At 37.0% G+C, this 15046-nt stretch overlaps 1 protein-coding gene across 4 annotated transcripts in view; it reads right to left on the bottom strand.

Moving 5' to 3' along the window:
- Nucleotides 1-464: 464 nt before the first annotated feature.
- The window catches only part of CUNH15orf41 (chromosome unknown C15orf41 homolog), a 105002-nt gene continuing 90420 nt past the window's right edge, over nt 465-15046 (bottom strand). For 2 of the 4 annotated variants that reach the window (XM_009290338.1, XM_019474894.1), the window contains 2 exons: nt 3165-3315; nt 465-2378 (listed from right to left, as the gene is read on the bottom strand). In XM_009290338.1, coding sequence (XP_009288613.1) covers nt 3180-3315 — 136 coding nt within the window. In that variant the 3' untranslated portion in view covers nt 465-2378; nt 3165-3179. Of the gene's footprint in view, nt 2379-3164; nt 3316-13173; nt 13238-15046 lie in introns of those variants that run through there. The other 2 variants (XM_009290339.1, XM_009290340.1) reach the window with 2 other exon arrangements.

The raw sequence follows: 15046 nt of genomic DNA on the forward strand, positions 1-15046 counted from the left end.
GCTTTAGGGAAAGATTATTAAACTCATACTAATAATGTGTCCACAGAATATAGGAATGGTAAAAAAAGTTTTCTTTTTATACTAGAGTGTGACCCACCATTGTGCTGTTCCTCCTATACAAGGAAGTTTTACTTCCCCGTTCAACACAATTACATCGATTCCTAAAGCTCAGAACAGGCCTTATTACAGTGCTTGTAAGAGCAGATGCTTGGCAAGTCTATATATGCCAGTGAGAACATCATTCAGTTTTATGCACACTTCTGTTTTCTAGCTTGGCATAATTCATTAGCACACTCTACAGAATACTCCATAAAACTGGATTTGGCTTTAATGTTAAGGTTCTAATGACTACAGTGTTGTTTAAGAAAACAAAAACAACAAACAACCACAAACAAACAGTAGTCTCTCCTCTTTAATATTAAAGTTGATGTTTACATCTGACAGAGAAAATACACAAATGAGGGTTTTTTGCAAGATACAAGTAGGAATAACAGTGTCATCTTAATTTTTTTAATGTTCTGCTTTCAGCATTTAAAATAGTGACATAGCGTAATTCTTGTGGTGGCAAAGCTTGTTCGATAGCGTGTAATGAAATTAGTACAGTATGTACACTTTTGTGGCTTATTTCATCCTCATTCTAATACAAAGATTCTTAAAGGGGGCAATAAATAAAGATAAGGTCAAAGCTTTGATTAAAGACAGCTGTACTGCTTTCCAACCTGTTATATTACAGCATTAGGTAGAGGAATAAATAAACAAATACAAGCCTAACCTGATTTATCTGTGTGTCCTCATATAAATTTGTTTAATGCAAAAACAAATAAAGCAAAGCTTTGATGGAGGTTGAGCAGAATTTTCAACATCTGTGCAGATAAATTTAATTTATTCAAAAAGAAAAAGCAGCATTAGTGCATCATGTAAAAGCTGATTTAAATGATTTCATACAACAGAAAGCATATGCACTAGCTAAAACAAATTCAGTTTGCCCTTAAAACCCATTTCACACAGACAACCATTACTTCTGAATTTTCTACTACGATAATGTTCAGTTATTTCTTATTTTTTATTCTCTTCTTGATTTTACACATTCCGCTAACCTAAACCACAGTTAAAAGTCCCAGGGGCAGCAACACCCTAAATGCAGCTTCTGTGTAGCATCGGGCAGGTATACTTCACAGACTGCTTCTGTGTATCTTTACGGGCAGATCCTTAAAGCTAGTCAGCTAAAATAAGCTAAGCACAATACCTTAAATAGTTGAACATAAATGAGTTACAGGTGTTTGAATATTTTTTTAAAAATAAATCTTTCCACTATAACACATTCAAACCCAAGAAAATAATCTCTATGCAACAGTAACTCACTGTAGTGGAGCTATACTAGCTTGTCTCTGCAGCTAGGGACAGAGTACTAGGAAGACTAAAGATATTTTTTTCTGAAAATTAAAGATTAGTCAAAATGATAAACTCCTGTCTGAAACTTACCAAAAAGTGTTAAAGAGAGAACTAAAACTTCAAAATAAAAATACTGCATATGCATCTGAAAACTATAGCTGAAAAAACTGCATAGGATTAATACCCTTTCTTTTAACTCAAGGCAAGACTGTAAAAAGTCTGCATGTGATTTTTAAAATCGTACAGGCGCACAAAGTATCACCTCAACCGAAAAAGATGGTGAATATGGACTGTAATGTTTTAAAGACCCTTTCCTTATGGAAGAGGTTATCAACTTGTGGTTTAGGGAGACTGTTATCACACCTTTAATTCTACAACAGAATCCGTACCTCTGCTTAACTCCTCTGAAAATCTGAACACGGGGAGCATACATGCAAAACTCTCATTGACTTTTTAAAATATTTTGTCCTTTCCCAAATGCCAGTTAGCAAAGAAAAGAGTAGTAAAGCGTGTCAAGCCCAATAAGCCACTATCATTAAGAAACCTCTAACTGAGAGCACCAACCTGAGGCCCAATACGGCCCCTCTGAGGGGTGATGAGGATGGAAACAGAATGAGACTGAACTCCTCAAAACTTCAAGGAGGGCTAACACCCACTTCAAGGTACCTCTGATCTCGGTGGTTCCAACATGAGAAAAACGATGCTCTTACAAGAACACATAAGTACGCAGGAAAATTATGCCCATTTGTGTGCTTTATTTGTCTTGCGGAACTGATCCAGTATGAAGCACTGTTCTATCTTTTTTTTGCTCCCCTTCTTGAACACCAGGATGGTAATCTTCTTCAGAAGTAACCCACGTAGAGAGCTCCTGCACATTGTTCTTTCGGACTTCAGTATGCCAGAAAATGGTGTGTTACAGTGCCTACGGGGGCCAAGACAGATTCCTTCCTTAAAGTCAGTTAAGAGAAAAATTCAGTATAGATTCCCTGGGGGGTGGGGAGGAAAAGACAAAACACAAGTTATTTTTGAGTCATTAAACTACTTATTAAAAAACCCACAAAACTAACCCCAAACTTCACAGGCTTATATACATAAAATAAATCCTTGCTCTTCACTTTCACCCCCCCTAAAAATCCCCTAACTTAGATTATTTTTTAATTGTTAACTTGGGATTCCGTTGTTGATTTTGGCAATCGGATAGTGACGAAACACATATACCAATTATTTTCTCAAAATCTGGCTATTTACTGTAACAGCCAGAAATTATATGATCCTGCCTTACCACCTGGGCTTTATGAGCTATGCATTATATTGTTTTAAGCCCCAGAATAACAGTCTTTACCAATTTTCCACATCAGTGTAGGTGTTTCAGTCAGATCACTAGCATTGAATAAACTTGTGGTGAAGCCATAAAAAAGCCACTTATTTTTAAAGGTGACTCTGTAACAGGGATAAGAACTGAAAGTTGCACCTTTCAGCCTCTGCATTTTTGTCTTTGTTTGGAATGCTAGAAGAAGCCATCCGGAAGGAAGAAAGATTATGAGTATCTAGAAACTAGCTGTTTGACAGAGACAGAAATGCTGATAATGAGTGGGTTGTGTCTGTCTTTTTTGGCTGATCACAACAGAGGTCTGAAGCAAAACAGAAACTCTTGATATGTTTGTGCAAAGAGGCAGTAGCATAAGGGCAGGCAGCAGGAGTTCAGCTGAAGTTCAGGGCAGATGCTGCCATTAGTTTACACTGCAGGAAAGTAAAATTGCTTCCGGATTTACCTCTTCCTCCCAACATCAGCGTTGAGCCATGCTGTGCCGCAGAGTCACAACGTCAGTAGGGAAGCAGTCTTTTAGCAGGATACCACGTTCGCGATGGCAGTCCAGCTCTTCAATAAATCCATACCAGTAGATGACTAATCCAGGGCCAAATCTACCAAGCAAAAAGGAAAATGAACTTATGTGGTTGTGCTAGGTGAACTTTAATTCCCCACCTCTGTGATTCCAACACAAGTAAATCTGTTAATTTCACTGCAGAATTGGAGAGTATTTGACCTCCATTTAATTTTCAAATTTTAATCGATATTGAACTGATATGCCACTAATACCTGATTCCATGAATAAAAATGCTATTTAGAGACAAATAATCCACATCAGAGTTTTGTTTTTACTTTTGAATACTCTGCACTTATCAGTAAAAAAATACCTATGCCTTAAATATTAAATAACATTTAGTAACTTGGTACATACAGAAGTCTCTCTTGCCATGCATTCTGCTTTTTCAGATTTGGACGTGCAAGCATTAAAAATACAGGGGTTTATGCAAGTCCCAATTCATGCAAATTATAATACCTTGAAGATAACAACGAATCCCTAAAATATAATCTCTACAATGAGCTATTATTCAGGTAATTATTAACGTAAAGCACAATTCAGAAAGAAAGAGAAAGTTTCTGCTGTAACGTCTCTGAAATGTGCCTCAGGAATTCCTCAGATATTGCTAACTCTGACTGATCCCCACTAGGCAATCTCAGGAAGTAGCCCCATGGACTATTTTACCCATCAGGAAGTTCAGACCTTCAGGCTGGGTTCATAAAGAAGTAATCACTATCAATCACTGTGTACTGCGATATGTTTTGCACATCAGTTTCACGTTTTTCCTACTGAGAGCACTTAATTAAAGGGCAGCACTACTTTTGGTGTAGTGTTGCAGGAATTTTACAGTGAAATCATAAATTATGAATGTTGGGTTAGTAAAAGGATGTCTAAAAACAGAACTGCTTTCTGTAGTCTAACATTACAGCAGTCTGTACAACATTAGGCCAAAAAGCTTTTTCTTTCCTTGATTTATTATATGCTGTAGTGAACTTGCCAAAAACAACAGTGCAGGATGAGCTGTTAGATACCGTCTGTACAAGAAAAAGTTCAATAGAATGTCATGTAATGGTTTATATGCAGAGCTGTGCTCAGGACTCAACCAATATGGTAGCCAATTTTTGTTAATGTTTAATTATAATAAAAATGTGTTGGGGCAATGCACGGTAACCTAAATGTCGACTTAGCAGACAATACAAGCACTCAAAACTGTGGGTAGTGCCAGACCGGCTTCGTTAGGGTGGTTTCTTTCCAACAATGGAGGGAAAACTCTATTTGATGTGCCCATGTAATGGAACAGGCATCAAAGGAAGAAGAAACCCCTGTGGCTTCCTCCTGCAGTTTCAATTAGATATGGTAGTCTTTTGCCCAAAACTGCTGCATAGCGTTGTAACATTTCGGTTTATGGCTGCTACTCTTCAACCTAGAAGTGGCCGCAGTTTAGTGGCAAAGTAAATTGCCCCTCAGCATAGCTGAGGCAATGCTGGCAAACGTGCTTTTTGGAACTGAAAGATGATATTTGAAAGTGGCAAGGTCAAAAGTCTCACAAATCCAACTATACTAGCTAATGTATTCAAACATGTTTAGCACTGAATAAAGCACCGACTAAAAAGTGGCTCATATGGAAGGATGGTGCTGCCTACACCCAATTCCTAAGTTTTCTCTGGCTGGCCAACAACTTCAGCCTCTACTGTCTCTGAGGACTTCTCTCTGCTTGCCTTTGCTGAAGTTCGCACGGGGCCGAGACGTGCACAACCTCACTGTAACAAGGAGGCCAGCTAGCCTAGCAGTAGCGAGGAACAAATGGCAAGTGAAGCCGAGGACTGATGCTCACTGCCTCCGGTGAGAGGCAGTAATTTGCTGATGCAGGATGGGCCTACTTTTGTTATTTCACAGACTCTGTATCTGTTCCCACATCAACCAAACATAGAAAAAGGATAATTGGGTGGGGATGTACTTACGTACTAACCAAAGTTGTCTTAAAAGCAAAAATCCCCAGAAGATAGGGAGCAGACCTTACATTTCCAACGGCCTATTTTATGCAAGGCAGAAACTATGAAACGTACAGGAGTACTTAATCATTTCGAGCGCGTGTGCCAGGTAAAAATCTTGGTGCTAATGAGCAACTGCTCAGCCCAAGTTTTGAAGGGCTCATTTTGCTCTGTGTGGCGGTCTGAATCCCCTATCCACCATAAAATGCATGGGGCACTGTGCTGAAGTAATTTGTTATTTTTTGAAATTGTAATTTTTAATAAAATTAGTATTTTGAGACTCCTCAAAAGGCTAATTGATGTCTTTCTATCAAATCATCACAACTCAAGCACCATTTTTCAGGAATATTTTGTGCTTAAAAAATTATGTTCAGAAATGCCAAATTTGATGATAATCTTTATATAAAAGAACATCTGCATACTGTTAATTGAAGGAGCAAGTACATCTTTAGGATGAAAACATCCATCAATCTTGCTTTTGGCTGTGTTATTATAGCAAAACTATTTGCCCTGTGCTGCCTAGGTTGCATTTTTCCACTGTGTTGTATCATTCCTTCTATTATAGCTCTGCATCACACAGCCCATATATATGATCACATAAAAAACATACCATGCTTTTGTTTAAAAACACTTAAGTGCAGTACTTAAGACCAAAATTAACTTGTTGGCACATTAAACATTTGCCACTGACTATTAGGAACTCCTGCTGCTAAGTGCTAATTTCTCTCTCATTAACGCCCAGAGTTGGTAAATCACAAACAATGCCACTGGTTAATTACCGCTGCCTTAATTTGAAAAGACACTTAACCTTTTTGTGTAAGGGGATGAGGTAGGGAAGTGCAACCTGGAAGAAAGAACTATCCTTTTTAATTCGACTCCTTCCAAAGTACAGATATGACACCACGAAGAACGAAACTCAACTTCGTGAATTACAGAGTAAAGCTACAAATTTATTTCTGCCTCAGTCATAACTTTTAACAAGCTAGTGACTAACCTTGGTTTACACAGGAGAATAAACTAAAATGACAGAATGCTTACTTAGTATTGCTGTGGAAAGGGGACTCATTTAGTAGCTCTGAGGAGGAGAAAAAAACTTTGAATGTGCCAAATGGTTCTAAAACTATACTGATATGGTGTGTAATATAGGCCAGGTTACCCCATCTCATAAGAAAGACACACTGGAGAAGGTTTAAGCTTAAAACAAAAATCAAGTTTAGAATATAACTAACTATGGACTCCTACGGATTTTGTTCTTGCTCAGAAAAATTGTATACACCCCTAAAAATGTGCTTAACTTGTATTTTTCCTCCCCTGTCTCTTTGTTCTGACCCTGAAAAGCTTAGGTGTGAAGAATGTGCCCAAAAGCTACACAAAACTGTAGTTTTATCTATTCCAGTGAAACTCTTACTTTTAGAACTTTAGGTTTGTATTGGGTTTCTTTTGAAAGCTGAAAAGAGATCCAAGTAACTAAGGTTTCGTTAATTCCATGCAGTAAAAATAGAAGCAGCAGGAAATATAGAGGCAAGCTTCCTTCACAATATAATAAACATAGCAAGTGAAAATTGTCCACGCAGGTTGCATCACCTTACTTAAAAATCAACCAGTAAATACATAGTTATCATTATATAAATCCTGGTTTAGTCATTGTCTAGTTTTGACATTAGAAGTTGTGACTACAAGGCAGCCAAAGCCAATCCAGCTGCACTTCCGTGTGGGGTCAGAGTGCCAGAAGTGCCAAAAAGGAGGTAGGCAGGCTTATGACCCCATGGCATGGCAAGAAGAGAGCAGGATTACAAAAGCCCATGGATTAGTTTAGGCCTAATTTAGGCTTGATATAGAAGACTAAATTTAGTTTAAGTACTAAGGGCAGCAGATGGTGTCTTTCAAAGCATCAACTGAAGGATTTGAGATAGATGCTGGAGATAGTAAAATATAGTCTGAGTATAGTTAAATATAGTTACAGGCTCAACAGTGCTTTAGATAAAACTTCTGTCTGATCATACTACTCTAAATAAGTCAGCTTTGCACTAATTTAAGAATGTTCAGAGGATCTTTTGTACTGGTTTAATGACACCAATTTTGAAAGAAACCCATAGTTAAAGGAGTATAGATTTGTACATCGATAATCCTGGGACACTGGGCTTTGTTCTTGGAAAGGAGTTTCACAGAGATATGCTGAAAAGTCAGGAAGGTAAAATTCAGATAACCCAAAGCCAAATGGTTCTTCTTCTTAAAAACAAAACAAAACAAAAAAAAAGCATCTTCATATAATCAGATAACCAAGCCAAATGGTTCTTTTTCTTAAAAACAAAACAAAACAAAAAAAAAGCATCTTCATATATAAAAAGGGATCACTTAAGAAATAAAAAGGGAAAGAAAAACCAAAGTAAAATGTGAATCTGGGTTTAACTTGCCCTCCAGTTGAACCAGTTTTGTGCTAGAAAAGAAAAAAGACTTTTATTTATTTATCAAAGTGGCCTAGTAGGCTCACACATATTCTACTTCACTTCAAGAGAAACTACTTTCTAGTAATGTCTTTTCTTCAGGAATGTCTGTGTGGGGTCCATACTAGCTTCTAAGGATTTGCCTAGACATGTGGCTGTTGCGAGTGGATTTTTTCACCATCAAAAAGCCTTGCATGTGGTTTTATGAAAAATGCATTTTCAACACACTGCTCGATACTGAGCAGAAATGTAAAACATCTTGCAATTGTTTTAAAATAAATGTTCACTTTATTTATTCTTAGGCTATTTGTTATAGATGGGTTGTATGCATTTCAGCATAATGTAAATAATTTTAATTCCAAGAGACTCATAATGAAATGGTGGCATATGAATTATTATTTCTAATATGCATGTACTTAAGCAAATATTTTATCAAACAGATTCAGATGAGTATTCACATTATATGAAAGCGTAACAGTCTACCTGGTTGGTGATTTTAATTATGATGGTCACATCTGAATGTGTCTTTGAAGGACTGCATTCTGGTCCCTTCTTTTTAATGTCAGATCATCAACAGTGTCAGCTAAAAAGCTGGCTTTGTTTCCTTGTTTTTCGTTTTAAATATCGAGGAAATTAGAGCATTACCACTTGTACATCACTACTTATTTCCTGGGAAAAGAGAATTACAAAAATTCACAAATAAATTATTACATTCTGAGTCAATTTAACATGGTTCTTGAGAATCACAGTTGTGAGTAAACTGGTTTTACTTGTAGTACTAATAAACCCTGAACCTATAATAATTAAACCCCCTTATAATATCTAATAAGTTTACTGTTTAAGGACTCACAGCTTTATTTTAGTGTACTTGTAGAAGTCTCATTTGTGCCAGTGGAGGGAATTTAGATATTGGCAGAGCTAGGCTAGTAGGCAACAACTGCAGACCACATTTTCAAGTAAGGTCAACTGGCATCAGTCAGCCAACTTCCTTACGTCTAGACCAGTTTACTACTGCTGATGACACAGCGTTATATATCTTGGCAAACATTCAATACCCACTGCTCAGAAACTGACTTTGATTAGCAAGAAATTTTCCATTTAAACAGCTACCACAAGCCTAGTTCAGAATAGTTTATAACAAGGTATTTCTGCTACTGTTCATTGATATAGAGTTTTAAAATCAAATAAAGATACTTGTGCATAAAGACAGTGCATTTTAAAAACTCTGAATGCAATTTAAAGATAACTGTGGGGTTTTCTTATCCCTGACACTTTTCAAATCCTCCACACAGTTTTGTGATCCCGCGACACATACACACTGATTTAAATAAAAGATGCCTTTAAGGTATTACACAGCACCTTATTTCTTTGACTTCACCAAATCTGGTTGAAAGAAAGAAAAAAAATTCCAATACTTAGTAAAATCAAGGAACTGAATGATATTTTTTGCTTTAAAAATCTGATCCTTAACCTGTAACTCGGAAGGCTACAATATTTTTGGGCCCAACTCCCTTAAGCTACTTAATATTGTCTTCCTGCAGTAGCAACTGCACAAAAATATATTTGCTTGCAAATGTGGCTCAAGAAAAAGTGTAACAAGTTCTGATCACATACTTTTAAAGGTAATAGGAAACTTGTCCATGGCACTAGCAAGCACTATATCAAGCCTCACACACAGAAATTACCAGCATATTATGTCTCAAGGATCCAGGCATTCAGTTTCTTATACTTAAGCAAGTAAAACCTAACCTGCTTTAAGCTTTGATGTTACCACAGTAGTTGGGGGAAGTCTTATTTTTACTGAAGACAAGGAAAAAAATTAAACTCTCTTAATATTCTGTAAGACCCCCATTTCCAAGGAGGTTTTGACTCAAAAGTGGGAATTTCTTTTGGGCTGAAAAAAGTAGGCATTTCCATGAATGCCAGATATTGGTGTCATATGCAGTTGATGTGGAAGTTGGAGTTGTCAGGTGAAAAAAAGGTGGATGGAAACTAGTATCAGGCCTCTGTCTCTATAGTCACACCTCTCTTGGATATGATTAAATCTTAATGAGCTTTTTTTTTTATACTAGCTGTCTTTTTATCTCTGCAATGACACTGTTAAGGCATCAATCAAATAGCAGCATTTCATCAGGCTTATAATATGATTTAATTGCTTTTGGCATTTGAAGAAATAAAAACAAATCAAGTGATATTTATGTGGATATAAGAGACCCTTTAAAATATTTTAGAATTTTGCATAGCACAATTTTTAAATGCATATTAATAGAATGCAGCAAAACTGTGCAAGTCACTGTCATTAAAATATAAATACAATATAACTTTTAGCTGCATAATACATTTTTAATAAACAAACTGTCGAAACACATTATTCACTTACACTTATTCATTCAGATCTGAGTACTGTTCTCCAGGCAAATAAAGGATTTTTATAATCCTCAATGACAAGTTAGGTTTTTTTAAAAATATAGTTGTCATGGAAATTAACTTTTAAAAGCTATGATTAAATAATATTAAGGTTACACTGATTTACAAGGATCAAGGCTTTCTAAGTGAAGACTGATGCATTGAATGAGAAAGAAAACACATACTGGCTCAAGGCAGCTTGTCATTAAGACAGGAGAGCCTTGAGTGAACTTTGAATTTCTTAAGTTTTGTTGGATCATGTCCTAACTTCTATTGAAACATATTATCTTGTTGTTTATTAATAGTATTCCAGATGCTCATCTCTCAAAGTGGCTGTGTGTTGTTAAGGTAAAACATTTTTTTTTTTTTCCAGTCTCAGCATCTTCAAAATCAGGTAGATGCTTTGCACATCAGACTTTAAGGTTTTGTGCTGTAAAGAGAGACTATAAGGTGCCGCTTACGCCTGCACTGCAGGATTGGGCTGATTGTACTGAAAATTAACATGGTACTCACATCAACATTTTAGAAAAGAAATTGTTAATCCTTATACTGCTGGACTGTTTCATGGAAATTACGGCCAAAGTTGTCTCTGGCTTTAGTGGAGACCACTTGGGTATGCATTTTGGAAAACAATGCATTTTAGGTGCCTGGAAAGTTAGTTCCAGTATTTATCTAAAAGAGGTAATAGACAGTGTTCCAGGTACCTTATTTGGTAATCTGGAGATAGGTCCAAGTTTCCCTGAAATATAAGGATCTTACATCACTTAACCATCTCAACAGAGGGCAAAGTGACTTCAAGCACCATGGATGATGGGCTTAACTAAGCAAAAGAAGCTCAACCAAAAAATCTCAATCTGAAATGCACATGGGTTTAACTAAGCAAAAGCAGCTCAACCAAAAAATCTCAATCTGAAATGCACAATGTAAGAAAGCTTTCTACATCTTCTTTTTCAGAAGTTTCATAAATTCCTTTCTGATGGAGAGAGTCTAATATTCTATATTAGCTGTTCTACATATTTGTCTTTTATAAATCAGGGTTAGCACATTGTTTTACTGTACCTCTACAAGTGCGTTCATGTGTTCCTGTTCAAAGCAGCAATACCGTTCCATCCTGCAGCATGCAATTTGATGACTAGTTTACTAAAGCTATGCTACTTCTATTTAAGTCATGCTACTTGTATTTACCAGTTAAGACACTGCAAGAATGTTGCTATCCTTTGAAAAGGCGGGGAGAAAAGGTGGTTGTTTGCATTACAGAATTATTCCATATATTGTCGCTGGAAGCAATGCTTTCTGATTAAACCCACGCAAAGAATGGTGCTTCCTGAGGTACTTGCTTCTTACTCAGTTTCCCTGAGAAAACCTTATGCCATTAGTTCACTCTCCAGAGACTGTCGATGCAAGGCCGCTATTGTTTGATTCTGCACGTTTGAAGCTGTGGATCAGTGTTGAGAGGAGTTACTGAGGTTATTTCAAACATTTTGTTAAACTCACAGCAGTCCTCCCAAAGGAATGCTTGGCTGCAAACTACCTCTTATCCCGAGTGACAGAAAACATGAGAAAAGCTTTTGAGTACCGTTAGATTGAGGTCCGGGCAGCCATAAGTGCTGGTCAACTCATGTTGCCATTAGGTGATTAATAGTTGTTTATTTTTAGGGCTGGAAGTAACAGGCCATCCTAAGGCCAGTGCAAGATGATATCTGAATAATCTGTGAGTGCCTCATAGTTTGCAGCAATCCTTTCTTTCTGTGCAGCTGTTTTTCTGGTGACAGTGCTTGCCACAGTGATAGGAGATGCCAAAAGTGCATTTAACGGGACGCAGAACTGCTCTCACAGCAATTTATTTTTGTTTAATAATTATTGTAAAATAGAACCAAACTAATCAGAAAAGTTGTTCAGCAAATTTTGATAGCAAAGATGTTGATAAATAAAGGTACTACATACCTGTGTGTTTAGCATTTGCTGAGTATAAATCTTGGAGCCAGCATTAAAGCTACCTCAAGACATTTTGAATGAATTATTAGACAATTCTGTATCTCTGAATCCTTATACACAAATATACAATAAAACAAATAATGTAACAGATGAATTAACAAATGGAGGACAGCTCGTTTGGGCTTCCAGCTTCCCAGATCAGAGAATTAGTCCAAGACTGGATAGTAAATCACACTGAGTATCTTCACACAATGTTGCTTAGCAGTTAACTGCCAAACACACTATTGTGCATAATTGACAGGCAGAAATATTTTATGTGTGATGCTGTACTTAAATTTACTGTCTCTTGAAGTGTAAGTCACCTATCCATATTAAGCAGGGAACAGATGAAAAAGAAAGTACTACGTCTGCTGCCCGTTACTGTGGCACCTGATGCCCACCCAGAAGGAAAGCAAACGCCTTCTCCGACCTGGAATATTGTTGCTGCCTTTGGAATCTGCTGGCAAACTGTAATTGTGCCTGGCATTCACTCTTTTCATTATGAATCTATCACTTAGGTTTAACGCCTGAGGCTCTTCAGCTTGTCTCCCAGTTGATACATATACCCAGTATCTGTACAATCCAAGTTGGCCCTGCCCCGCTTCGTATTTGAAAATAACTTAATTTTTAGTTGTTATTTGGAAAAAGAGTGCATCCTGAGATACAGAAGTCTTAAGTAGCAACTTGTATCACCTGCAAAATATCCAGTCTCTCAGAAGGCTACAAGAACATTTCACATGGTTTTAGGTGGAGACTGTCCTAGAGACTTTAGGAGACCATCAAGGCAATTTGTAGAATTATTACAAATTAATTACTAGATCAAATAAGTGCATAACTGGGGACGTGCAAAGGAATCTACTTTCCTTTTCCACAAGGAACGGCTTTTTGCCTTCTGTCTCCTGCACTTTACTCTCTCTCTCTCTCTCCCCCCCCGTATCTATCAGCCAAACACAGCTCTACTGCATGCACCTTCTGAAAAATTCATAATGCTATTTAGGTTTATTTACAAGTTATTTATTCTTTCTTTGTACATACCAACACTAGAAACAATTTCATTTCAACTTTCTTTGTTTACTACGCACTGAACATTCCTGGGCTCACCGTTAAGGTATGGAATTCTGTTCAAAAGGAAGATCTACAAATGTACATTGCCATGTAAGGGAGCCTAGAAGGAGGGAGAGGAAGAATCAGAGGAAAATGCTATCACTTGCGAAGGTTTAAAAGCAATAGCACATTAGTCGAGATAGCCAGTGACATATTACAATCCATGTCTGATGAGAATTGAGCCAAAAGTCTGCAACGTGATAAAATCACATTAGTATGAATATTTTCCCTCATGTAAGAGTATGTTGAAAATAGCGGAAGACAAGTAGGACTCCGTATTCCTGTGGGTTGTTTTTTTTTTTAATCTTTGCCATGCAATTGCTAGATTGATCTTGTGTCGTCACTTACTCTATATATGGCATTTATGTTAGCTGTTCCCAAAGATGGTATGAAACTTATTATCCCAATAGCCACAAGGTCTCTGTGTTAAATATAGCAAAATAATTTTAGACAAATTCAAAACATAGTTTTTTTTCCCAAAGGTCAGTATAATATACACACCTGTACTATTCAACTGGAAGACACCATAAAAACTGCTGCACTGAAAATGGGAGTCTAACATCGTCAGTGGGTAAGAGGTCTCTGTGTAAATATAGCAAAATCCTTTTAGACAAATTCAAAACATAGTTTTTTTTCCCAAAGGTCAGTATAATATACACACCTGTACTATTCAACTGGAAGACACCATAAAAACTGCTGCACTGAAAATGGGAGTCTAACATCGTCAGTGGGTAAGATATTAATAAAACCCATGCAAAATGTTGCAATATTAACATTATATGTGATACAAAGATTTTTATCAGTTTTTGCTGGTTTAGGTGTCTGGTAACCATAATTGTTAAATATTTTTAACATTTTAAGGAAGAAAAAATCGATTAAGCATAAACCTTCTAGTAGCTAATAATCCTTTTGCCTTAACTGTTTTCTCTTACTATTTTATAAGCAGTGTATTTTATAAAAGAACATTGTTGGTTGGCAGTCTCCTAAGGGCATCAAAGATAGCACCAGCAGTCTCTTTTTAAACAAAATAGAAAAAATATGAGTTACTGAGCTGCTAGTCCTATTCAGTCCTGCTCCCTTTAAGACAAAAGCAAAACTAATAGGCAAGAAAAGCAACAACAACAAGAAAAATAATGAAATACTGCTTTTCCCTCCAAAGATAAATTAAGCTTGCAAGTAAGCAGCTTGGAACATCACGAGCAGCCGAACACCAACCAGTTTTACCAACCTTTCTGAGACTTGGCTAACTTCCACCTGAGCACAGCTACCTTCTTGTTTTTTGGTTCTTACGTTGCCTAAAAGCTCAGAGTAAGTACATTGAGTGATAAGATTAGTATCTGTCATGAGCAGCTGTCTTTTCCTCTCCCTTGTCAGCCAAAAATTGTGAAGAGTTTTTTGTTTCTTATTTACTTTTTAAAGTGCTTATTTTCTGGTGTTCTCTCTGCGTATGTGACTGTAATGCCAAAGCATGCCATACGTTCAAAACATAATGAAGGACAGAGGTTAAAAGTGGCTCCTGAATTCCGTGGTTGCTGTACTCTCACAGGAACCTCCTGAGAAAGCTGTCTCTCACACAAAGCCACTGGTCATGAACAGCCGTAATGCAGCTTAAGGAGAGGCACTGACATAAGGTTTCCATCTGCTCCAACCTGAGCACAGATCACTGAATATGTTGAAGATGGGAATGACACCTTCAACTTGAACTGAGTAATGGAAGCCCAATCTAGACAATAAAAGATACTTCAGATATTTTTCCTGTCAGTCCCCTCAGTTTATAGCACTCTTGCAAAAGGGGTGGGTTTCCCTGTCTGGTCAAGCTAGACCGTTGTTAGCTGGAAGGCAAAAAAAAAAAAAAAAAAAAAAAAGAAAG

Source organism: Aptenodytes forsteri, unplaced genomic scaffold (genome assembly GCF_000699145.1).
Source record: "Aptenodytes forsteri isolate BGI_AS27 unplaced genomic scaffold, ASM69914v1 Scaffold108, whole genome shotgun sequence".
In the NCBI taxonomy this organism is placed as follows: Eukaryota; Metazoa; Chordata; class Aves; order Sphenisciformes; family Spheniscidae; genus Aptenodytes; species Aptenodytes forsteri.